The 26,260-nt window shown below is 44.3% G+C and overlaps 2 protein-coding genes across 2 annotated transcripts; both read left to right on the top strand.

The window, feature by feature from the left end:
- Window positions 1-5,862: 5,862 nt before the first annotated feature.
- On the top strand, window positions 5,863-23,811 carry prkn (parkin RBR E3 ubiquitin protein ligase). Its single transcript, XM_086260088.1, has 11 exons — window positions 5,863-6,003; window positions 9,981-10,144; window positions 13,562-13,793; window positions 14,424-14,539; window positions 16,989-17,072; window positions 22,122-22,237; window positions 22,332-22,468; window positions 22,659-22,720; window positions 23,107-23,337; window positions 23,413-23,530; window positions 23,604-23,811. The coding sequence occupies exons 1-11, from the start codon at window positions 5,997-5,999 to the stop codon at window positions 23,705-23,707; spliced, it is 1,371 nt and encodes a 456-aa protein (XP_086116214.1). The 5' UTR covers window positions 5,863-5,996; the 3' UTR covers window positions 23,708-23,811.
- Window positions 7,465-9,305, top strand: LOC147316546 (uncharacterized). The gene is made up of 3 exons (XM_086260089.1): window positions 7,465-7,715; window positions 8,032-8,167; window positions 8,445-9,305. Exons 2-3 carry the CDS (start codon window positions 8,054-8,056, stop codon window positions 9,231-9,233), a joined length of 903 nt encoding a protein of 300 aa, XP_086116215.1. The 5' UTR covers window positions 7,465-7,715; window positions 8,032-8,053; the 3' UTR covers window positions 9,234-9,305.
- Window positions 23,812-26,260: the final 2,449 nt, after the last annotated feature.

Raw genomic sequence — 26,260 nt, 5'->3', positions numbered from 1 at the left:
GTGTCCACTGGTTTCATCAGGAGGTCACTCCAGTTTCTCCCCTTTACTTTGATCACATGATCAGAGCACCACATTGTCAGCTGAGCACTGACGAGTACTACAGACTACTTCAGTGTACTGAGAGGTACTACAGGGAACCACAGTGTAACAGAGATTTATGCAGTACTTGTACTGGCATTTTGTTTTCGGATGAATTTCTGGAACGACAGAAATCTGCGGACCTCTCTGCCCACTCTGATTGGTGGGAACAAACAACATCGCTGTCATGTGACCTTTAGGAGACCTTCAGACTGCGTAGGTCACACTGACCTCAGATCATAAGGTCAAAGGTCACGGTGATAGAATCACAGCCTCCTCTGTCTGCATGGGGTCTGTTCTGAGCTGGCTTGAGCTTCTTCTGCTTCTCCTTCGGTTCGATCCACACTGTGGACAAGCGCACGCACCTGTGACTCACCTGTGCACAGATGCTCTCTGTCATCAGGCTCTCTGAACGCTGACTCAGTGAAGCCCTTTCATATCCACAGCCTTCAGTCTCATCTTTAGAGGAAGGTTTAAAAGCTCAAAGACAGACATCAGCAGTCTTCTTGTGGTGTGTGTGTTTGTGTGTGTATGTGTGTCACAAAATGTACTTGATAATGAGGGTGGGAAGTTGCAATAATCCCCCCAAGGACCAGAAGCAGACAGAAATGGACCCAGGAAAATCGGACCATCCGCAGCCACCAAGAGTACCGAAGACCCGAAGCCACACATCTCTGCGATATCCACCTGCCTATCCCAGCAGGAGAAGGAGGGAGGCTCCAGATGTGGTGGCAGTCCCAGACAACCAGTGGCGAGAGCAGCCGAACTCGCCAGAGGACGGCCACCCCAGTGCGAGCCGGAATCAGGGTTCCAGGGATCCAGGCACCTATAAACCGCCCGGTACCTGGCAGGTACCTGGGAGCCCCCTCCCAACATATTTAAGATTGAATCATTAACTAATGGCAGGACTTCAGACATGAGAATGACACCAACAGAATGATCTGCCATTTGACTTTCTTACTTTTCCCTATGAAGCACCGTTGCCTGTGGGAGGGCTTCCAGGAGATTCCACAGCTGTTTCTGTGCAGGTTCATCCATCCATTCTTTTCCACTTATCAGGGTCGTGGGGCATGGGGGGGCTTACCAAAGGCTGAGAAGCAGGGTACACCTTGGATAGGTCGCCAGTCTGACGCAGGGCTAACACAGACAGCCATTCACACCTACGGATAATTCCAAATCATCGATTAAACTAACCCCACTAACTGTGTGTGTTTAAACTGTGGAAAGGCCCCGGCCACATGGTGCTTTATATTCTAAGGTAAAGCAAGCATTTGGTGACAGTGGGAAGTAAAATCTTCCTTTTAACAAGAAGAAACCTCCGGCAATACCAGGCTCAGCGAGGGGTGGGCGTGGTTACAGGAGGGAGATAATAATAATAATAATAATGGATTGGATTTATATAGCGCTTTTCAAGGCACCCAAATCGCTTTACAATGCCACTATTCATTCACTCTCACATTCACACACTGGTGGAGGCAGCTACAGTTGTAGTTACAGCTGCCCTGGGGCAGACTGACAGAGGCGAGGCTGCCATATCGCTCCATCGTCCCCTCTGGCCAACACCAGTAGGCGGTAGGTATCTTGCCCAAGGACACAACGACCGAGACTGTCCGAGCCGGGGCTCGAACCAGCAACCTTCCGATTACAAGACGAACACACAATCGCCACGATCGCCCCTAGATAGGCGATTTAGTCATTATCATACCTGCACACAGCTGCACAGGTGCGGCTCTGCAGGAATCATTGACAGAGTCAAACTGAGTTAAAGCTCAGTCAGCAGCTGTAGTACTGCACAGAGTACTGCAGTACTGTAGTGTAGTGCTGGGTGTCATACAGTGTATGATACAGTATATAGTAGTAGTACTGGTAGCTCTTTATGTGTTGACTGTCCAGGTTCACTTTGTGAGGACGTGCAGTGAGCATTCCTGCTCCCCTGCGTGCCTACCCTCTCTGGGACTCCTCCTCCTCCTCTGATGGACGAAGGAGGTCCTGGGAAAAGGTCGTGGTTTTTGGTTCAGACTGATTACCAACCCCACAAATCACCACAGACACTTTCATTAAAGGAGCAGCTCCTCTAAGATGAGGAGGCCGAAGAGGAGTCAGGGAGACGCCACCACGTCTTCCTCTTCGTCCTGCTCCTTTCACATTTTCTCCCACAGTCGGGCCTTTTAGGAGTCCTGGATCAGCTCTGGCTGTTTGGGTTCAGTCCAGACCTCCGAGCTGTTTGAAAGGAGGCCGGAGCGCACCCCCGCTCCCCCTCCTCCTCCTCCCGTTGTCAGCAGCGTTAGACTCTCAGAGCGTCTTTCAACAGGGAAGAAAAGAAAACGGTCTTCATGAAGAAGGCCGGCTGGTTTCAGGAAGTAAGGGGGGGCACAGTGAAGGAGTCTTTGTGTCGGCTGTTTTCCGCCCAGCGACCACTGATTCATATTCAAATGGAGTTCTGAATGGACACACACAATGATGTCATTCGAAAGAAAGAGAGAACTCAGTGGGAAGAACGTCATGTGACATGTTAGTCACATGACGTTCTACAGAACAGAACCATCTGTACAGCACCTCCTCAGTGGTCCAGCTGCCTCAGCCAGCTCTGATTGGATGATCTGGGGTTTTATCAGGTGGGTGGAGCCACCAAAATTGACTGAAACCTATTGGTTGGTTTCTTGATGACCTTTGACCCTGCACAAACAGTGTTACTGAGGAACAGAATGAAGCTTTTTAGGACGCCCGTCCTGATAAAGCCTCCCTCCTGTCCCAGCAGCAGGGAGAACACGTTCAAGGTTGAAGGTTGAAGGTTCTTTATTTGTCACATGAATAGTTATACAAGTATAACACACAGTGAAATGTAGCCTGACACGCTCCTCGACATGCGCAAAAATGGGGGGGGGGGGGGGGGGGGGGTAGAGGAAGAACATTATATATATATAGTATATACACTGGGTGAATGTGCAGTAGTAGCAGCAAGCAGGTGAATTCTGTACATTAATATGAATAGACATCTGACTATTTTACAGGATAGACAATATAAACATATTTAAAATTAAAGGAATTGAAATGTACATTGTGCCTTGGTTTAGTGTCTGGAAGAGTCCTGTCTCAGTCAATTATAGATGATGTGAGAGGGCGGGTGTGTGTGTTTAGGGCACGGATGGCTTGGGGATAGAAGCTCCTCTTGAGTCTCTCTGTCCTTGCCCGGAAGATGCGGAACCTTCTACCAGATTGCAGAAGTTGGAACAGTTTGTTGCCAGGATGGGACGGGTCCTTCAGTATCTGCTCTAGTCCGGCATCTCCTGGTGTAGGTGTCCTGAAGCGGGGGGAGAGCAATCCTGCAGCAGCGTTCTGCTGTACGGATCACTCTCTGGAGAGCTTTTTGGTCCTTCACACAGCTGTTCCCAAACCACGATGTCATGTTCTGTGTGAGGATGCTCTCCACAGCGCCTGTATAGAAAATCCTGAGGATCTTTGGAGAGACCCTGAACTTCCTCAGTTGTCGTAGGTGATACAGGCGCTGCCTAGCCTTTTTGGTCTGGACCTGAATGTGGGCAGCCCATGTCAGGTCTGAGGAGATGTGGACACCAAGATACTTGAAGGACTGCACCCTCTCCACTGGAGCTCCATTGATGATAATGGGCTTGTAGTCTCTGTGCTGACCCCTTCTAACGTCCACGTTAGACTTCATGCAGTAAATTGTGTCACATTTACATAACTCGTTTAAATACTCTCCTCCTGGGAGTGAAACAAACACATGTGCATAAGGCCCAAAATGTTGCTGTTCACAGCTGTCGGGACAAACAGACTCTGAGCCTCTGCAGGAACCCTGTGTTTGTTCTCTGCAGACATCAGTGACTCTGACCCCAAATGCTCCTCTTCCTTCCAGCCTCTGTAGTGCACGATACATTCACAGGCTGCTCTCATTTATATGACCTCCAGAAGATTTGCATTTTGTAGTCCATCTTCTGGATATTGTAGTTTCAGCACGGTGGACACGCAGCATCCCATTGTTAAGCAGAGACGAGTGTGAGGTCGTTCCACTTCTCAGCGCACCGCTCTGCACTTCTCCTCACCTCCTCTCTCAAGCTCTCGAGGCCTTTAAACCCAGAGTTCAAATAAATCAGCCAGGCCCTCTGCAGGGGAGCAGGTGAACTGTCAGAAAGGGAAACTGAGCCACTTCCTGCTGCAGACGTCATTTCCTTGAAAATCATAATCAATAACTGGGCATCAGACAGAGGTCGGGATGTCAGAACAAGAATTCAACCGGCAACTGTGAGGAACCCGGACAAACACATAGACACAGATACACACACACAAACACAGATACACGCACACACAGACACACACACACGTGTGTGTATTCATATCCTCATGGGGACATCTCATTGACTTAACCCTTCCCTAGCCCAGGGGTCGGTAACCTGCAGCTCGGGAGCCGCATGCAACTCTTTGGTCCTTATACTGCGGCCCTGCGTGGTTTGGGTAAAATAAATGAGAAGTGTTTAGCTGAAGTGTATTTTATTTGTGTTTAGTTCTTTTTTAACTTGTAGTTCTACATTGGAAGATTATTGTGATATTGAAATATAAAAATAAAATTATATTTCATTATTTTTCGTTGCTCAAAATAAGCGTCACACTGGCGGAAGCCGGTGTAGCCGCCGAAACGCTGTGCATTTATCGAGACTTTCGACCCCAGGTAGGCCAGTTATGGATCTTCGGATCCACATTATGTCACCAGCTGTTCTCCACCGTGAACTGTGTTAAAAACAAACACGCTCACGCCTCACAGACGACAGCTTACAGTCCTGTAAAGATGAAAGTGACTTCGTACAGCCTTGATCTGCAGACGCTGTGCGCAGAGGTTCAGGAGCAGAAGTCACGGCAGGCCCGACGATGTTTGCATGAACACGTTTTTCAGCATCTCTTTATCGACCGCTTTTCACACACGGTTGCTGTACGCACACAGCAGGCTGTAGCTTTGCAGCTCACAGCCCGACACACACCAACACAACAGCATAGAGAGCACAGACTTGTGATTTTGGGTGCCGCTCAGGTGCATCCGACTCCCCTGCAGCGGCGCTGCAGACCACGCCCCGCCACACACATTAACATGGTAAAATACATATTTATGCAGAATTTTGCAATATTTTTTTTAGCAGCATAGTGTTTTTTTCCAATTATTTTTTAACATTCAGGTCAAAGCTCCAAAAACCCAAAGGCGATACAAGGGTGGCGGCTCTCAACAGTTTTTCTTTGCTACATGGATCATTTTAGTTCAGCTTTTAAATTCATGTAAGAGACCTTCAACTGAGTGTCTTTCCTTTTTGTTATATTTCTTTAAGAGTTCAAAATGTGTTAATTACATAAATAAAATGTAGTTTTCTCTGTAGCACTTCATGGATTTCATAAGCAACACACCTTAGTTGCTCACACAAAGCATAAAGGTAAAAAAACAATGTATACAGTGTTATCTTCATTTTAGATGTCAGAAAGTATTTGTGGCTCCCAGTGTTTTTGTTTGCGTGGAAACCGGGTCCAAGTGGCTCTTCGGGGGTTAAAGGTTGCTGACCCCTGCCCTAGCCCCTTAACCTCACCTAAATGTAACCCTGACATTAAAACCATATTTTGAGTCTCAAAAGTGTCTTCAAACTAATGGGGACCGGGATTTTGGTCCCCACGAAGACATTAATACCCATACACAGGTACACACACACACACACACACACACACACACACACACACACACACACACACACACACACACACCTGACACACAGCCCTAAAGCTACACCTCCAACCAGTAGGTGGGGGTAATGCGCCTGATTGTTGGAGTCAACTGAAGACGAAGAAAAAAGAACTACAGCCCCCAGGGGGCACTGCGGCCCGCAGACTGTAAACACACATGAAGGACGGAGAGAGCAGAGAGAAGCATGATCGGTGAGTCTACCGGACCGATCAGCTGATTGATCCGGTCAGTCAGCTGATCTGCTTTTTTTGGTTGATGCGGGTCAGTGAGGGTTCTGTGTGGGCTGTCCTGTGTGCGGATCGGTGGCTGTGTCCCAATTCAGGGTCTGCACGCTTGAAATACGCATTTTAAGGGCGATTACGTCACCGCCACGCGACGACGGCTGTCCCAATTCGAAGTGTACTTCAAATGCGCCGTCGATTTCCCCAAATATCAAGCGTGGTCCGGTGCACGCTTCGTGGTCCCATATATCACACAGTGGCTGTCTCCCAATTCAGGGTCTGCAGCCTTAAAGTACGCAGCCTCAACGATCCTCAAGGGCCGCGTACTCAAAGACCGCTAAGGCCGGAAGTGCGAGGCTTGTGAAATGGGACGGTCTAGCCTCCGTTGCGCTGATACTGTTGTTTGTCAATAAAGTAAAAAAAAAAAAAAGCCTCCGTTGCGCTGCCCAGGTTGCCTAGCAACCATGATAATAACAGCTGGAAACGTGTCATAGCTTTGTTTGACAGAAATGAAGGAGAAAATCTTTTGTTCATTTGTTTGTTTGTTTCTACATGAGCTTTGATCATTCTCTGTGAGATGAAGCTCAGCTATTGAACGGCGTATATTTTAAAGTAAAGACTTTAAAACCAAGTTAGTACAAACGTCACTAATGTCACATGACTTTGCCGACATGTGGCCAACAGGAATGTTTTATTGTTCTTCGTTATTAAACATTTGCACATAAATAAGTGACATAATATTCAGTACTTAAAGTGTACTCTTCGGGCGCCCCTCATCCGCCGTTTTTTTCTGCAAATTTATCCACACCCACTGCTGCGCTATGCATTCTGGGATATGTTGGGCCACGAAGTCTACACTGCCACAGCCTTAAAATTCAGGGAAATGAAGGACGCATTTCAGGGTCGCATTTTGAGCAGCCTTTGAATTGGGACAGCCTTCGGCGCGCCGCTGTGACGTAATCGGCCTTGAAATGCGTACTTTAAGGCTGCAGACCCTGAATAGACTACTTGCACTAGGGCATGTGACGTATTTCCGTTTCCAAATAGTACCGCTTGTGCGTTTCCGGTACGTTTGCTTATCTATCGGTAGCTATGCTAATGTCGCTTCAGAATGAGTATAAAAAGGAAAGTGTTTAAAACAGACCATTTTCAACAGCAGGAGAAGAAATACTCCGAGCATCGCTGTGTCCCACTTTGTTCAGCTTCAGCCAAATTTAACGGCATACTAAGTTTTCATGCCTTTCCGACCCATTCCACTTGAGAAGACAATGGCTGGTAAACATACGCCGGGATCATTTCACGATTACCTCTCACACCAGGGTCTGCTGCAGACACTTTGCCAGTGATCAACTCATAGAGCCAACAACCCTCGATGGTCGAAGGAGGCTTATTAAAGGTGCTGTACCAACACTTTTTGAGTAGAATGGCTATAAAGTTGAACCACCGCGGCGTAGTGTTTGGGAGAGAACGGAGCGACGCCCTGAACTAGTTCGTCTTACAAGAGATCATGACTACTGCTCAGTCCCCGAGCCGTCTGCATTGGACATATCTGCATCAGCTGCAGAAGACCTGTTCAAAGACGTGGAGACTCTGAGGAAGGAAATACAGGAGTTACGTGTCCAGCGAGAATTTGGGTTACAGCGTTTTGCTGGCTCCGACACTGACATCCGATTCTATACCAGGTACACCTAAGTTCTATTCAAGCTAACTGTTTAAAATATACCAAGGTCACCATCAGTTAAATTTAGAAAGTTTTTCCAGTCTTAATGAAAACAAAATAGAAATTTACTTTTTCTCTGCTGATTGTATGTTTTATGTAGATGCTTTAGTATTTAAACGATATCCTAATGCTACAGGTAAAATACAACACCAAATACTCTTAATCAGACTATTTTATACAGCATTCCATTAGCATATTTGTCACAGTTCACATTATTTTTATGTCAGTGTGTAATGTTAATTAATGATTGACACGATGTATGGCTCTCTCGTGAATAGATTTCCAAGCTATGATCATTTGATGGCATTCTGGGTTTTGATTGAGCCTTGCATCTATAAAATGATCCGGGTTTCAAGAGCCAAGTCAGCTGCCAATCGGAACGAAGAAGTGTTGACACCTGCACGCACATCAACAGTAGGTTATGGGTTTGTTGGTAGTTAGAACTAGAGGTGTAATGTTATTGTATTTATGTACAATAACATTACATTATGTACAGTAGCATACATACACAGGTGTATGTATGCTAGACTCAGTATCCTTTACATACATACACCTGTGCACTACAGCACCTCATTGTTTACCCCATGGTACGGTATGCATAACCATTACAAAACATTTAGCCAAGAAAAGCATAATTTTACTAGTTCATAGCTTAAGGAGTAACATTTTCCCTTTTGTTTTCACCTTCCAGAGGCAGCTGCTACAGCCAATTGACGAGTTTTTTCTTTTCCTGGTTTTCCTGTCAGTTGGTTTGAAGGAGAGGGACCTGGCACACCGATTTAACATACACCAGTCCACAGTGAGCCGCATTATTGCAACATGGACAAATTTTCTTGCCACTGCACTGGGGTCTCAATGCATCTGGCTTACACGTGAAGGAGTGCAAGCTTACCTCCCTGAGGAATTCAAAGATTTCTCAGACACCCAGATGATCCTTGACTGTACAGAGCTGAGGTGTCAGACACCATCCTCACCACTTCTCCAAAGTGAAATGTACTCTTCGTACAAATCCCACTGTACGATGAAAGCCCTGGTTGGCATAGCTCCACATGGTCCAGTGACATTCATCTCTAATCTGTATGCTGGTTCGGTTAGTGACAAGGAACTATTCAAACAATCAGGCATTGCTGAGAAGTTGACTGAAGACATGGCAGTGATGGTAGATAAGGGCTTCCTAATCACTGATTGTTGTAAATGCAAAGTGTACTGCCCACCTTTTCTATCTAAGCAGAAGCAGATGCCAGCATACCAGGTTAAGGAGACGCAGGCCATAGCCAGACTCAGGGTACATGTGGAGCGAGTCATTAGGAGGATCAAACAGAACAAACTTTTTGATAGCATCATTACCATGTCACATGTTTATAATATCAACCAACTGTTTGCAGTGGCATGTATGCTGTCAAATTACCAGAACACAGCATTAGTTAAAAAATGGGTTAAGGCTCTGATATCTATTCTGTATGACTTACAGCAGTTATGACATGGTCTGATTTTCTCACCCAATAAAGGAATATTTCATATATCAGTCTACTCTTCATTCTATCAGACACAGTTATCACAGCTCGTACATTTTCCTTTTTACACATGTATGTAAGCATTGAGCCAAATTTAGTAATGTCAACATATTAAAAGAACAATATTTGTCTCTTATATATAATACATCTATATATACACTGTCACAGATACTCGTCTTTGAGTGAAGATTTGAGGTGATAAGAAATATAAATAACTGCAACTTGAATCTTTGACCCAGAGTTCAAGCTCACTGCTATAACACACACACACACACACACACACATATATTTACAGTCCCGTGGTCTCAGCCTCAGATACTCAACTAATCAAAGTGATGTCATGACAAAAATGAATGACCAACAAAACATTTTTTCTCCTTCATTAATTTCAAACAAAGCTGTATGTAACGTTTCTCGTGGTTAGTATCATGGTTGCTAGGCAACCTGAACAGCGCGACGCAGGTTAGACCGTCCCGTCCCATTTCACAAGCCTCTCACTTCCGCACTTCTCGTACTTATAGTACGCACCGTACGTAGTACGCGTAGTGCGTGTAGTGCGCGTGCCTCAAGCGTGCAGACCCTGAATTGGGACACAGCCAATGACCTGATTAGAGTTCAGGTGCTACACGCAGTGACGTCATTTTACTTTCAAAAGAACACGTGGCAAATAACCTACGTGAAGCTGAAGTGTGTGTGTGTGTGTCTGTCCTCAGTGTTTGTGCGCTTTAACCTGGGCCCTGGCGTCCCGGTGGAGTTGCAGGAGGAGGCGAGCGTGGCTCAGCTGAAGGAGGTGGTGGGGAGTCAGCAGGGGGTGCGGCCGGAGCGCCTCAAGGTGCTGTTTGCAGGCCGGGAGCTGCAGAGCACCGCCACACTGCAGGTACGCTAGAGGTCAGGGGTCACTGCGGGGTCGAGGCATCTGCAGGAGGAAGTGATCACTCAGAGGGGTCTACATGCCAGTGATCTCCTCCTCTTCCTCGAATTTCAGTAAAATTCCGGTTAAACTATCTAGTTTTCTCAAACAGGTCCTCTCCTTCTCCTCGTCTCACATGTGGACACTTTGGAACAATAGACTGATAACCGCTAGAAAGCCATTATTTACCAGAAACTGGTTTGAGAGCGGCATCTTGTTTGTAACTGACTTGTTAGACTCTAATGGTGCTTTACTGGATTATGTATCTTTTCTGAAGAGACACAATTTAGACTGCCCACTAAAAGATACCAGAAAGGTTTGTCATGCTATCCCATTAGCTCAGCTATTATGCAACACATTGTTACATTCTAACATCAAACCAGCGCTGCCAAGCTTCAAAATTGGAAACTTTAATTTAAATGATAGTACAATAAGTTTATTAGAGTGAACTTCAAATCGATTCTTTTCCATGAGTTTGACTCGGGTAGACGTGTGCAGGCCTTTCACGGGGATCAGTCACTAGTGGAAAAGGTGTTTTCTGAATTTGTTAAGTAGCCTGTTCCTCCAAAAGTTAAAGAAACCCATTTTAAGGTCATTAATAATAAATACCCCGTATCTGAATTTCTAAAAAGGAGGTTTACATTTGGACCCGTGTTCTTTTAGTGATTCAGCCTGTGAAACATTACACCATCTGTTTTTCTCATGTCCTGTATCAGCTGGTTGTCACTCAAATCAGTGAAAATAACTCCTCCCAGACTGAGCTCCAACAGGGAGATCAGTTTGAGAACAGAAAAAAACACCTCTGCACATGAAAAAACACTTAATACACCAAAGAAACACATGACAAGCAACGGGGGGGTGCAGCATCGGGAGGGAATAAGTGTCGAAGGCGTTTGGAAAGGGAAGGGAGATGAGTGTGTGCATATCAGTGTATATGTATGTGTGTGTCCAGAGTTCAGCTGGGACAGTGTCCTTCGCCCTGCCAGGCTAAGTAAACAGTCTTCCTGCCAACCCAGGTGGCCTTTATTCCTCTTTTAGGTTTTAGAGAACAGACTGTGAGAGAATGTTCCAGGGAAAGTAATACAAAAAACACGAGACTAGACAAGGACACAAGAGGCTAAGCAGGGAAGCTAAGGGAGAGGAGGAGGAGAGGAGAAAAGTGCGACCGCCTTCGTCAAGAGCAAGAGCAGAATATAGATTACCTTCTATGCAATAATAACTCCAGTACTGAAAAGAATGGTTCAGATCCCTCCAATCTAAATAATTTCAGGCCAATTTCAAATCTGCCTGTCTTAGCCAACGTTCTGGAAAAGATAGTGGCTGCACAGGTTCATCGTCATCTCACTGGAAATAACCTGTACGAACAGTTTCAGTCCGGCTTCCGTTCATGTCACAGTACAGAAACATGTCTAGTAAAAATCACCAATGATCTTCTGCTTGCAGCTGACTCTGGACTCATCTCCATCCTCATTCTTCTTGAGCTTACAGCAGCTTTTGCCACAATCTCCCACCACATCCTTCTTCACAGATTAGCATCTATTGGCATCAGTGGTACAGCACTCGCCTGGTTTACTCTGGCTGCTCACAGTTTGTTCAATTACTCTCTCACAGATCAGTATCTACTCCAGTTAATTCTGGTGTACCCCAAGGCTCTGTCCTGGGTCCTTTACTTTTTATCATCTATCTCCTACCCCTAGGTAATATTATCAGGAAGCCTAACTTCCAGTTTCACTGCTGCGCAGATGACACCCAGCTCCAAACCCACAGCTACTCTCCCACCCACATCCATTTCTGACTGTTTAAGTGAAATCAAGGTCTGGTTTACTCACAACTTTCTTAAATTTAATAAAACAGAATTCATTTTAATAGGCACCAAATCAAAACTGACCAAAGTCCCAACCAGTCTTTCGTTATCCATCGATGACTGTTGTCACACCCTCCCCTCAGGTTAAGAGTCTTGGTGTCATCATCGACAGCGCTCTGTCCTTCGCAGCACATATAAATTATATTTTCATCTCTGTAATATTAACCGCCTTCGTCCTTCACTCACTTCAAACAGTACCGCCATACTTGTCGATGCTCTTGTCACATCTCGTTTAGCTTACTGTGAATCCCTTTCTTTGTGGTCTACCTCATAAATCTCTCCATAAATTGCAGTTAGTTCAAAATACAGCTGCTCGTATTATTTCCAGAATTAGATCCACTGAACATATAACAGCTGTTCTTAAACAGCTCCATTGGCTTCCAGTTCACCACCATGTCAATTTCAAGATCCTTCTTCTCACTTTCAAAGCGCTTCATAACCTCGCTCCTCCATATTTATCTGATCTTCATACGTACTCACTCCATCGTACACTCCGCTCTTCTTCCCTTCTGTCTGTTCCACCTGCTCGCCTGACTACCATTGGACTCAGAGCCTGTCACTAATGAGCCAAACGCTCTCACCACTTTTAAATCATGTCTCAAAACTCATCTATTCAGCATTGCATACAGCTGATCTGTCTTAGTCCATTTTTACCTTGCTCAGTTTTTATATTTGCTTTTATACTTTTATGACTGAATGACTGACTAAATTAGATTTTACCATGTTTAATATATTTTTTGCTGCTATTGCTCACGTGTTTTTGTAAGGTGACCTTGAGCGTCTGAAAGGCGCCTATAAATAAAATGTATTATTATTATTATTATTAGAATAAAGATATGATGCACCAATGCAGACCAGTTCATTGCTATTAAGAAGTTGGATATGGTTATTGTCCGTGAGAGGGGGGCAGAGAGTTCAGGAGCCTCACAGCCTGTGGATACAGGCTGTTGGCCAGTCTGGATGTTCTGGCCTGTATAGACCTGTACCTTCTCCCTGAGGGCAGCAGATGGAAAAGGTGGCGCGCAGGGTGATGTTGGTCCCGCAGGATACTGTGCACCCTCCTCAGACAGCGAGTGGGGAAGATATTACTGATCTCTGGCAGACTTGTTCCAATAATTCTGCCAGCTTCTTTCACCACCCGCTGGAGTGCTTGCTGATCGGCCTTGGTGCAGCTGGGGAACCACACTAGAAATCCATACGTCAGAACGCTGCTGATGGCACAGTTGTAGAAGTTCAACATCAGAGATCTGGGAATGTGTGCGCTCCGCAGTCTCCTCAGGTAGTAGAGGCGCTGTTGGGCCTTCCGTACAACTGAAGAAACTGAAATCCAGCAGATCTGTTAAAATCTATGATGACGTTTCTCATCTGTTACTGTTTTGATTTTTGCCTCCAGTCTTTTGTTGTTTTTGTTGTCTTTGAATATTGTTCTACAGTTTTATCCTCTACGACAGTTTGTATTTGCATTGTTTTAATTATTAATTTTTAAAAAAAAACCTCCTCTTCCTCCTCCTGTCACTCAGGGCTGCGACCTCCCAGAGCAGAGCACCGTCCACATCGTCCTCCCTCCTTCAGGCGCCTCCTTTCAGCGGCTCATGCAGGAGCACCGAGCTGAGGACGGAGAGGAGGAGCAGGAGCAGGGCTCTTTGACCAGGCTGGACCTCAGCTCTTCTCGACTCCCTGCCAACAGTGAGGGAGGAGAGGGCAGAGCAGAGGGGGAGAGTCTGAAGGAGGTGCAGGCTGGAGCTCACAGCAGTGAGTATGTCATGGTTACAGGTGCCTCGATGCCCCGTCCCTTGCTGCTGCTGAAATTCCTGAAATGTAATGTTTTTTCTAATGAAACAAATAGCACACTGGACTCTCAGAAAGACTTATTTATTTATTTTATAACCGATTTTTATTCAATTTAAATTTTATTTTAACTGTTGCCTCAGCTGACAGTACATCCTGTTTGAGTCCCGAGTTTACGAGGGCACCTGAATGCATCACCTGTCTCTGATCAGTGATCCATCACACACCTGAGATGGAGGTGTGAGGGAGGAGTCTGATATATTTCTGATGAAAGAATTAAAAATGAGCTGAAACACGTTTTTATACATGAAACACATGAAGTGCTGTAATACTCCCTTCAGAGTAGTATTACTCAGTACCTCGCTGGAGCTGTGAGTTCCAGTGCTTCTTGTTTCTTATGTACGATGATAAAGTAAAACGTTTGTATAGAAATGTCCCTGAGCACTTGAGCGCCACCTTCTGGTTGCAGTAGCACATTACATTCTTTCTGCTGCCTGGAAAAGACGAGTACCACCAAATACCCTGAAATTGTATTTATAACCCTAATCATGCTTGGCAGCACCTTACTACTCTGACTGTGTACTGTGTGTAAAGGTGTGCGTACCTGCAGTACCTTCTTCGTGTTCTGTAAGAGCTGCCGCTCCATCGAGCCAGGAAAACTGCGAGCGCGCTGCCGACGCTGCAAACAGACGGCGCTGACGCTCAGCAGGGTGAGAGACGTTTCTGCTTAAACTACACAGCAAAATCTCCAGTGTTAAATTAACACTAGAGAGTGTCTATATGGGTCCACACCTCTGAGTGTTAAATACAACACTGTTGAGTGTTAAATTAACACTTTTGACAGTGTTATATGTTTAAAAGTAAGCTAGTCAGTTTTGAAGATTAACAAAGACTAACACTGAGCTGTGCTGATTTTCTAACACTGGAAAATAACTCAAAATATTAGAAATATTCCAGTGTTAGAAAATCAGCACAGCTCAGTGTTAGCCATTGTTAATCTTCAAAACTGACTAGGTTACTTTTAAACATATAACACTGTCAAAAGTGTTAATTTAACACTCAACAGTGTTGTATTTAACACTCAGAGGTGTGGACCCATATAGACACTCTCTAGTGTTAATTTAACACTGGAGATTTTGCTGTGTACAGTACTTTTATTACAGTGCTTATACTGCAGTACTTGTACTACAGTGCTTATACTGCAGTACTTGTACTGCAGTGCTTGTACTACAGTGCTTATACTGCAGTACTTGTACTACAGTGCTTGTACTACAGTGCTTGTACTACAGGGTGGTCCATTTATATGGATACACCGTAATAAAATGGGAATGGTTGGTGATATTAAAGTCCTGTTTGTGGCACATGAGGGGGCTCATGTGCCACAGGGGGGCACACTCCTCAAGATGGGTGGTGACCATGGTGGCCATTCAGAAGTCGGCCAGCTTGGATACAACTTTTGTTTTTTCAATAGGAAGAGGGCCATGTGACATATCAAACTTATTGGTAATGTCACAAGAAAAACAATGGTGTGCTTGGTTTCAACGTAACTTTATTCTTTCATGAGTTATTTACAAGTTTCTGACCACTTATAAAATGTGTTCAATGTGCTGCCCATTGTGTTGGATTGTCAATGCAACCCTCTTCTCCCACTCTTTACACACTGATAGCAACACCGCGGGAGAAATGCCAGCACAGGCATCCAGTATCTGTAGTTTCAGGTGCTGCACATCTCGTATCTTCACACCATAGACAATTGCCTTCAGATGACCCCAAAGATAAAAGTCTAAGGGGGTCAGATCGGGAGACCTTGGGGGCCATTCAACTGGCCCATGACGACCAATCCACTTTCCAGGAAACTGTTCATCTAGGAATGCTTGGACCTGGCACCCATAATGTGGTGGTGCACCATCTTGCTGGAAAAACTCAGGGAACATGCCAGCTTCAGTGCATAAAGAGGGAAACACATCATCATGTAGCAATTTCAAACATCCAGTGGCCTTGAGGGTTTCCATTGATGAAGAATGGACCCACTATCGTTGTGCCCCATATACCACACCAAACCATCACTTTTGTTGTTCCAACAGTCTTGGAGGGATCCATCCAATGTGGGTCAGTGTCAGACCAATAGCGGTGGTTTTGTTTGTTAACTTCACCATTCACATAAAAGTTTGCCTCATCACTGAACAAAATCTTCTGCGTGAACTGAGGGTCCTGTTCCAGTTTTTGTTTTGCCCATTCTGCAAATTCTGTGCGCCGATCTGGGTCATCCTCGTTGAGATGCTGCAGTAGCTGGAGTTTGTAAGGGTGCCATTTGTGAGTAGCTAATATCCGCCAAAGGGATGTTCGACTAATGCCGCTCTCCAGTGACATGCGGCGAGTGCTACGCTGTGGGCTCTTGCTGAATGAAGCTAGGACAGCCACTGATGTTTCTTCAGTAGTGACAGTTTTCTTACGTCCACATTTTGGCAAATCCAACACTGAACCAGTTTCACGAAACTTAGCAAGCAGTTTGCTAACTGTAGCATGGGAGATGGGTGGTCTCGTAGGGTGTCTTGCATTGAAATCTGCTGCAATGACCCGGTTACTGCGTTCACCAGATATCAACATGATTTCGCTCTTCACGTGTTAACCTCTTCGACATGTCAATGGCTGTGAACAAAGAGAAACTTGTAAATAACTCATGAAAGAATAAAGTTACGTTGAAACCAAGCACACCATTGTTGTTCTTGTGACATTACCAATAAGTTTGATGTGTCACATGGTCCTCTTCCTATTGAAAAAACAAAAGTTGTATCCAAGATGGCCGACTTCTAAATGGCCACCATGGTCACCACCCATCTTGAGGAGTTTGCCCCCTCACATATACTAATGTGCCACAAACAGGACTTTAGTATCACCAACCATTCCCATTTTATTACGGTGTATCCATATAAATGGACCACCCTGTACAGTGTTTGTACTACAGTACTTGTATTACAGTAGTTATACTGCAGTGCTTGTACTACAGTACTTATACTGCAGTACTTGTATTACAGTGCTTATACTGCAGTGCTTGTACTACAGTACTTGTATTACAGTACTTATACTGCAGTGCTTGTACTACAGTACTTGTATTACAGTACTTATACTGCAGTACTGCACTGACTGTGTGTGTTGCAGGGTCCGTCCTGCTGGGACGACGTGCTCCTTTCCGGTCGCATCCATGGCATCTGTCAGTCAGAGGGTTGTCAAGGCAACGAAGCGGTAAGGGGCGAGGCTTCACCAAAAAGCTGAATCAGTGATGAATCAGAAAATAAGCAGCGGCTCAGAGACTTATCTGCAAACTATTGATCAGCTGTCAGAGGGGTGGAGCATGACTTCAGTTTTTTTCCCCAGATATTTTTATTGAATTTTCTGCATCCATTTTACAAAAGACAACTTGAACAATATGCCGTTTTCTTTTTGAAGAACGTAAAACAATATGAAACATACATTCCACCTCATAATTACAAGAGTACCAGTAGGTGTACAAAAAGGAAAAAAAAAAGGATCCAAGCTAATAATACAAATAGTAAACCCTGGAGTACAAGATAGCAGTTCCTGAGTGGACAAGAGAGATATGCAGAGTTTCAGAACCCACACCCCTACACAAACAAAAAACAAAACGGAACAAACAAAATGAGTGGTCAGCTTAGTCGTCGAAATAAGTCAAATCCGTAAGAAAAAAGAAATATGTATAAAGTAGATAAATAAATGCCATCATAAAGTGCAGGCACAATAGAGTCTGTATAGTTAAGCATTAGATAAAATAGAATAAAGTCTGAGCTGGCTAACTGGGAGTGTTACGGGACTGGAAAGTCTGCACATGATCAAAAAAGGGTTGCCAGATCTTAAAAAATTTGACCATAGACCCACGCAGGGTGAATTTAATCTTTTCGAGTTTGCTAAAATGCAAAGCATCTCTGATCCAGATTTCCCAGGATTGGGGAGAAGGGGACTTCCAACATAACAATATTCTGCGTCTTGCCAATAAGGTGAGAAATGCTACCAAATCCGCCTGGGGAGTCGGCAAGACAACTGTATCAGGAAGAACCCCAAACAAAGGGGTTGAGGGCACAGGTTGGAGGGTTAGCTGGATGATCTTTGATAGAGTCAGAAAAATATTAATCCAGTATTGTTTGATGGATGGACATGACCAAAACATATGCATTAAAGAGGCAGGTGTTTGATGACAGCAGTCACAATCAGGGCTAAGGTTGGGGTATATTGGAGCTAGTCTGGCTTTGGTCCAGTGTACGCGGTGTAAAATCTTACATTGAATTAACCTGTGTTTGGCACATAATGAGGAGCCATGGACCCGGTAAAGAATTTTATCTCAAAAGACATCCTGAATCACACATCCCAAATCCTGCTCCCATGCCATTTTAATAGCCGAGGTTGAGGAGTTGCCAAATGAACATATTCTCCCATACAGACAAGAGATCAGGCCCTGTGATGAAGGGGGAGGCAATAGAAGGTTATCAAAGTCATGACAAGGAGGTTAGATGGGAACTGAGAGGATTTCTCCTTAACAAAACTCCGGATTTGTAAGTAGCGAAAAAAGTGACTTTTTGGAAGGCCAAATTTAAATGAGAGCTGTTTAAAAGAGGCAAATGTATTCTGAATATACAGATCAGAAAAAGACCTGATAACCAAGGAGGCCCACAAACAAAAAGCACCATCAACTAACGAAGGCTGAAAAGAGGGATTTTTCAAAATGGGTGACTGAAGGGAAAAAAGTTCAGCTTAAAATAACGACGAAATTGATGCCATATTTTCAAGGTAACTTTGACAATAGTGTTATTATAAAAACCTGCACTCGGAGGCTGCTTTTGGGCATAAATCAGGGCTGGTAAAGAGGATGAGGCACAGGAAGAAATCTCCAAGCTCAGCCACGCCGGGGCATTATTCATACCTTCCCCCTGTAGCCAGTACCTGAGAATACGAATATTACATGCCCAATAATAGAACATAAAGTTTGGTAAAGCCAACCCCCCCATCTTTTTCGGTCTTTGAAGATATGTCTTGCGTATTCTAGGGTTTTGTTTTGTTTTTGTTCCAAATGAACCGAGAGAATCTTGTCTAATTTAACAAAAAAAGAAATTGGGATAAATACAGGGACACACTGAAAAAGAAAAGAACATTTTGGAAGGATGTTCATTTTAATCGCATTTATACGCCCTGCCACAGACAGATGGAGAAGAGACCATCTGTCCAAATCCTGCCTAACTTTCTCCACAAGTGGGTTGAAATTAAGCTTGAAAAGATTATGAAATCGACTTGTAATTTTAACCCCTAAATATGTACAGTTGTCCAATACAAGTCGAAAAGGCAGTGCTGTGCACTGATATTTCTGTGCAGCAGCATTCAGAGGGAACAGTTCACTCTTGCCGAGATTCAGCTTATAGCCAGAAATAAGGCTAAACTGTTCAAGTATTGAGAGCACCAAAGGAAATGAGGATGCTGGTTTTGAGACATAAAGAAGCAAATCATTTGTATATAAGGAGACCTTTTGTTCCATACCATTTCTAGTAACCCCGGTGATACCTGGGTTAGATCTCAGCGATATGGCCAAGGGCTCCATTGCAATTGCAAAGAGCAATGGCGACATGGGACAGCCCTGCCTAGTCCCTCTGAACAGAGGAAAAAAGTCAGAATATGTGCCATTTGTTTTGACAGCGGCAAACAGGGAAGTATAAAGAAGTTCCAACCAGGAGATGATTATCCACACGCATCGCTAAAAGTTTAGCAAGGATTTTATAGTCCACATTTAACAAAGAAATGGGACGGTATGAGCCACATTGTAATGGATCATTATCCTTTTTTAAGATCAAGGGTATAGATGCCTGTAGTAGAGAAGGTGGGAGGGATCCAACTTCAAGTGAATGCTTATACATATTTACCATGAGTGGGGCCAGTCTAGGCATAAATTTACGATAGAACTCAACGGGAGACCCGTCCTGTCCAGGACACTTAGAACACTGCAATTTGCTGATAGCTTTCAGGATCTCTTCTACAGTTATTGGTCCCTCCAGCCGAAGACTGTGTGTTTGATCAATTGATGGGAGTTTAAGATGATTGAAAAAGGAGTCCAAAGATTCAGTGCTAAATACAGATTCAGACGCATAAAGAGAATAAAAGTCTCGAAATTGGTTATTAATTATTTTAGGATCCATAGAAACACTGTTTGATGTCTGAATCCGAGGAATGGAATGTGCAGCTGCTGCACTACGAAGCTGATGGGAAAGCAGTTTACTGGCCGTATCCCCATACTCATACTGGGAGTGCTGACACTTCAACAGCATCTCTTCAGCCCGAGCAGAGGACAGGTGATTAAACTCAGTCTGCAAGGACAGCCTGTCGTTATAGGAATGGGTATCGTTTAGGTTTTATCCAATACCAGTACCAAACCGGTACTTTTGAAACGGTGCCGGTGCTTAAACGGTGCTCGAACCGGTGCTTAAAGAATGGAGAACACAAACTTTGTCCAAAAACCTCTCATGTTCAGCTGTTTTTTTGTAAAAAGATAACAATGTTAGCCTTTTCTGCAGCTATGGGGCATATATGGTATCACTCTTGGCTGGAAGCAGTGCTTAAACAATGGAAAAAACAAACTTTGTCCAAAAACCTCTCATGTTCAGCTGTTTTCCACTTTTTGTTTGGTCATTTTAGCCTTTTTGGCCAGGGTGAAGGGAGCATCTGCTATCAAACAAGAAGACAGCCGCATGTAACTACGACGGTGTTTGCTAGAAATTTATTTTGCCTCAAACGAGGCAGTGGCAGAGGAACACAGAGTGGCAGAGTTTGAAATATTACTGTTTCTGGGTCACAAAATAAACTTTAAAGATATTTTCATGCCAGAATGGTGCTGTGTAAACTTCTAATATCTGCTCGATTCATCAAGACATCACATATTTGCACAAGTGCTCTAACGTTTTTGGAGCACTTACGAAGTCTAAAATGATCTGACACAATCTGGGCACCAAAAATTGCAAATGATGGAGGACCTTGCTCCTTTTAATAGGCTGATTCAGACCTTTACAATTCCAGCTACAGAACGTAAACGAGTGACCTGCTTGTTGGTTATTAATATTTAGTTGCGATACCATGTTAGAACAAAGACAAAAAAACAAAAGCTGACCGGTGAGAAGCACAGAAAGAACAAAGTCAGTGTACAGAACAGTACAACATAAAAACAAAGAGAACGCCCAAACTTCCCCCTAAATGCTGAAGCATCTTCCCAAACAAGATGCGCGCACCCCCCACCAAATACACCCCTGAGCACTTCTTCCCAACCATCCAAAGTCTCAGTTGAGTTCAAGCTCCTTACAATACAAGGCAGAGACAAATCAAGGATTGTATAAAAATATATTAGAACAAGACACATCCTATAAATCAAGTTCACCTCAAATAAATGTTACTAAAAAAATAAAAAAAATAAAAAATTTCACAGAAGTTAACCAAGATGAACATATCAGCCTAACGGGCTAAGACACTTATGTGTCCTGAGAGGCAGGGCCCCCCAGGATCTTATTGGCAAAGTCCGTGGCAGACGCAGGATCAGTAAACTTACGTACAACTCCATCTGGAAGTGATATCCTCAGTTCCGCTGAATAGAACAGGCCGAACTTGATCCCAGGACTAGAGTGCAGAAGGTGCTTCAAACTAGTAAACTGCGAACGTTTTTTAGCCACTGCAGGTGTGAAGTCTGGAAAAATGGAGATCCTTCTGCCCTGGTAAAGTAGAGGAGAGTTTGCTCCTGCAAGACGTAGCAGCTGTTCCTTGACATGGAAGTAGTGGACTCTAATGAGCAGTGGGCAAGGAGGTGCTCCATCTCTGGGCTTTGGTCCAAGGGATCTGTGAACCCGATCCAACAGAGGTGCTTCATTCCGTTTCAGAAGATCTTGCAGGAGATGGGAAATAAACTCGCTAGGGTTAGATTCAATTAAATTCAATTCAATTTATTTATATAGCGCCAAATCACAACAAAAGTCGCCTCAAGGCGCTTCATAGATACAGAGAAAAACCCAACAATCATATGACCCCCTATGAGCAAGCACTTTGACGACAGTGGGAAGGACAAACTCCTTTTTAACAGGAGGAAACCTCCGGCAGAACCAGGCTCAAGGAGGGGCGGGGCCATCTGCTTCACACCATGGTGTCTAACAGCGCCCCGCCTCACTTCAGTTTTTCCGGGAACTTTTGATTGTCACATGAGCCATCACAGATAATGTCATTGATTAAGCCAGGTGGAGTGTGTGTGTCTGTCTTCAGGAGTTTTACATGAAGTGTGCGTCTCACCCGACGTCAGATGATGACCTTTCCGTGGCCCTCGACCTCATCATGACCAACACCAGAGGCGTGCCCTGTATCGCCTGCACCGATGTCATGTACAGCGCACACACACACACACGGACACACACACACACACACACCACCCATCACCCATCAGCCAGGTGTAATCCCACCCCTTCTGCCTCTCAGGGGCGTGGTCCTGGTCTTCCAGTGCTCGGAGCGTCATGTGATCTGTCTCGACTGTTTCCAGCGTTATTGCCAGACGCGCCTGAATGACCGGCAGTTTGTGTACCATCCTGTGATTGGCTACTCGCTGCCGTGTGCAGGTGGGGACAAGGGGTGTGGTCAATGCAACCTTCACTCTCTGTAGAAATATGTCAGAACAAGACTGCCCAAGAATCTGAATTCATTTTCAATGATCATTGTTCATTAACTGCAGACAGGAGCATGCGACATTATCAGACATGTGTGAGTGTGCACACGCGTGTAAACATGTTTCATGTGTTAATGTTTCAGTCGGCTGCGACGACTCTCTGATTAAAGAAGTTCATCATTTCAGGATCCTGGGAGATGAGCAGGTACACGCAGTACTGCATCACAAAGATAATTATACAAATACTCTCACACTTACTGTGAGTGAAACATTGTGAAGTCTGTCAACACTCGGCCAACAAAAAATGATCAAAAAATAAAAACAAATAAATAAATAAAAGAGTGAACGTGGCAGACAGATGTCAGACAGACTCTCAAATATGAAATCCCTGAAGAAGATTTTTGTAAGCAAATGGGAACCAGTAAGAGCCAATGAGAGGCCTCTGCCTCAATCCTAGCCAATTACTGTGAGCAGAAAGGGGTTACCATGGCAACGATAACGCAAGAAAACCAAAATTCATCCAGTGAGCATGCTCCAGGTGAGTCAGCTGAACCACCTGCACCCTCAGTCACCTTTGCTGTGTCCTCTCAGTATGGGCGCTACCTGCAGTATGGCGCTGAGGAGTGTCTGCTCACCACTGGAGGAATGATGTGTCCATCACCTGGCTGTGGGGCGGGGCTTCTCCCACCTGATGGCAGAAGGAAGTTGGAGTGTGACCGCCGGCTTGGCTGCGGCTTTGTCTTCTGCAGACTCTGCAGGGGGGAGTACCATGAGGGGGCGTGTCAGGCAGTGACAGCCCCGCCCACAGGGGAAGCAGCACAGGTGAGCTGGCCAGTTACAGAGGTTGTAGGACGATGACGAAAATAAAACAATCAGCTGACTCCTCTTCTTCCTCAGGGCTTCGTGGTCGGGGAGGAGGCGTCGCTCATGGGGAGATGGGAGTCAGCGTCTCTGCTCGTCATCGCCGAGTCGACCCGGCCCTGCCCAACGTGTTCGGTTCCCGTGGAGAGAAATGGTAAGGGACAGCTGTGGTGTCATACATGTCGAGGATCGTGTGACAATGGCTGACACGCTGTCTCCCCCTGCAGGCGGCTGCATGCACATGCACTGCCCGCTGTGCAAGGCCGAGTGGTGCTGGCTCTGTGGAGTCCCCTGGAACAGAGAGTGTATGGGAAACCACTGGTTCAGTTAAACGGGTCACATCACTGCTTGCGGTCACAGAAAAGACTGATGGCTTTAACATGTTCTTCCTTTTTGTTGAAGCCCTTTCACAATAAAAGTCAAATGAAGTTTTTAGTCTGACTGACTGACTGTTTGAATAAACATGTGGATCCAACAGTGGGAAAAATGTTTATTTTCACCCTTGGACTTTCAGGTTTTACTGTCTCCTTTGTTAATTTGAGTAAACATTTCTGAGTTAAAATATCTTCACGTGTATGCTGAATCGTCCAGGTAAAGAAAGTTGATTCTGTTCATCTGGACGTTTTCAGATGAGAAACGTTTCATCATCAGGTGCTACGGTGGCCCCTAGAGACAAAGCACGTACAAACTCCAAAACACAACGGAAGTGCTCCAGGACGTAACTACACAAGCCAGGTACTTCCTGGCTTGTGTAGTTACTAGGTACCAAAGGCTGATTGAAATGCGGCCCTCAAACGCATCCTTTATTTCCCTGAATTCTAAGGATGGGTCGGTGTAGCCTTCATGGCCCAACATATCCCAGACTTCATAGTGCGGTGGTGGGTGTGGATAATTTTGCCAAAGAAAACAGTTGAAGCGGGGTGGCCGAAGAGTAAAATTTCAAAAGTAAGTACTGAATATTATGTCACTTATTTATGCGCAAATGTTTAATAATGAAGAACATTAAAACATACTGTTGGCCACATGTTGGCAAAGTTATGTGACATTAGCGATGTTTGTACTAACTTGGTTTTAAAGCCTTTACTTTAAAATATGCGCCGTTCAATAGTCGACCTTAATCTTACAGAGAATCTGATGATTTTATGGATAATTAAAGTCAGTCATATATCCACAAACACAACAAGCTGAAAGTCAGTGATGCTGCTCGGTTTGCAGTCCTGAATATCACGGCACAAGCAGGATTCACTGCACTGTTAATGTGAGCTGTGTTATATTGCTGCCTCTGTTCGGTGGTGTCGAGCCAAACGGACTTTAACGTGTGTTTGAACGAGCTGACGGTTCACTCGTTAAGCTAAAAGAAAGATGCTTTAATCACAGGAGTCAAACATGTGTCCACTGTATATGTTTAAAAGTAAGCTAGTCAGTTTTGAAGATTAACAAAGACTAACACTGAGCAGTGCTGATTTTCTAACACTGGAAAATAACTCAAAATGTTAGAAATATTCCAGTGTTAGAAAATCAGCACTGCTCAGTGTTAGTCTTTGTTAATCTTCAAAACTGACTAGCTTACTTTTAAACATTTAAACACTGTCAAAAGTGTTAATTTAACACTCAACAGTGTTGTATTTAACACTCAGAGGTGTGGACCCATATAGACACTCTCTAGTGTTAATTTAACACTGGAGATTTTGCTGTGTATAAGGATGTTATGTGTTTGTAGACTTTCTGCCCAGTTTGACCCATTTAGCAGAAGTCAGCCTGTTTAAGGCTCTGATATCTATTCTGTATGACTTAAAGCAGTTATGACATGGTCTGATTTTCTCACCAAATTAATGAATATTTCATATATCAGTCTACTCTTCATTCTATCAGAAACAGTTATCACAGCTTGTACATTTTCTTTTTACACATGTATGTAAGCATTGAGCCAAATTTAGTAATGCCAACATATTAAAAGAACAACATTTGTCTCTTATATATAATACATCTATATATACACTGTCACAGATACTCGTCTTTGAGTGAAGATTTAAGGTGATAAGAAATATAAATAACTGCAACTTGAATCTTTACTGAAGCTCAGTATTTGACACAGAGTTCATGTTCACTTCTGTAATAACTAATAATGATTAATATAATAACTATAATATTGGCCATATTATATTTACATTACCAAAGTGATATGACTTTAGTCTCACGAACAACATTACAGGGCTCTAGAGTGCGACCAATTTGGTCGCAAATGTGACCAAATTTTTCAGTGGTGCGACTAAAAAGAAAAATTTGGTTGCACCTTTGCGACCAAATGTTCGGGTAGCAAAAAAACAAAAAATCTGCAACCTTCCCTGTGGTCAACAACAGACACACATTATGCCCCTATCGTGGACTAAACCAATCAGAGATAGTAAGGGGCGGGACCTCTCTGATTGGCCGTGGTCCAGTTGAAAGTGCAGGTGGAAGTGGGAGGTGAGTAGCTTGAATAAAGCGATATCAATTCATTAAATCCTGAATCGACTTTTAAATATAACTGTGTTTTGCCAGAAACGCCAGATTCTCAGATTAACACCAGCACTGCCCAGCCTTCTACCTTTCTACCTTTAAAACCCACCTTCCAGCCAAATGGCTGGTAGGCTTTTAGCTAGGCTTTAGCTTCAGCCAAGTGGAAGCTAAATTGTCTAGTCATTCATATGTAAATTAGGTTGTTATCTGGGAATTCTGGAGGGGAGTGGGGGTGTGTGAATGAGGGGGTGGGGGAGTTGCTAAAAGCTGTGAACTTCCTTTTGTGTTCGTCTTGATGCATTCTCAATCATCCAGGGAAATAAATCTCCAAAAGTCACCAACTTGGAGTGGTTAGTTTCCTGAGCCACAAGGAAACTTGTGTTTC

The sequence above is a fragment of the Aulonocara sp. 'chitande type north' Nkhata Bay genome, linkage group LG13, assembly GCF_057382095.1.
Source record: "Aulonocara sp. 'chitande type north' Nkhata Bay isolate Kocher_YH1m ecotype deep benthic linkage group LG13, A_spYH_male_GT1.1, whole genome shotgun sequence".
Classification (NCBI taxonomy): Eukaryota; Metazoa; Chordata; class Actinopteri; order Cichliformes; family Cichlidae; genus Aulonocara; species Aulonocara sp. 'chitande type north' Nkhata Bay.
Note: the sequence above shows the minus strand (reverse complement) of the source record. Positions and strands in the feature narration are given on the sequence as shown.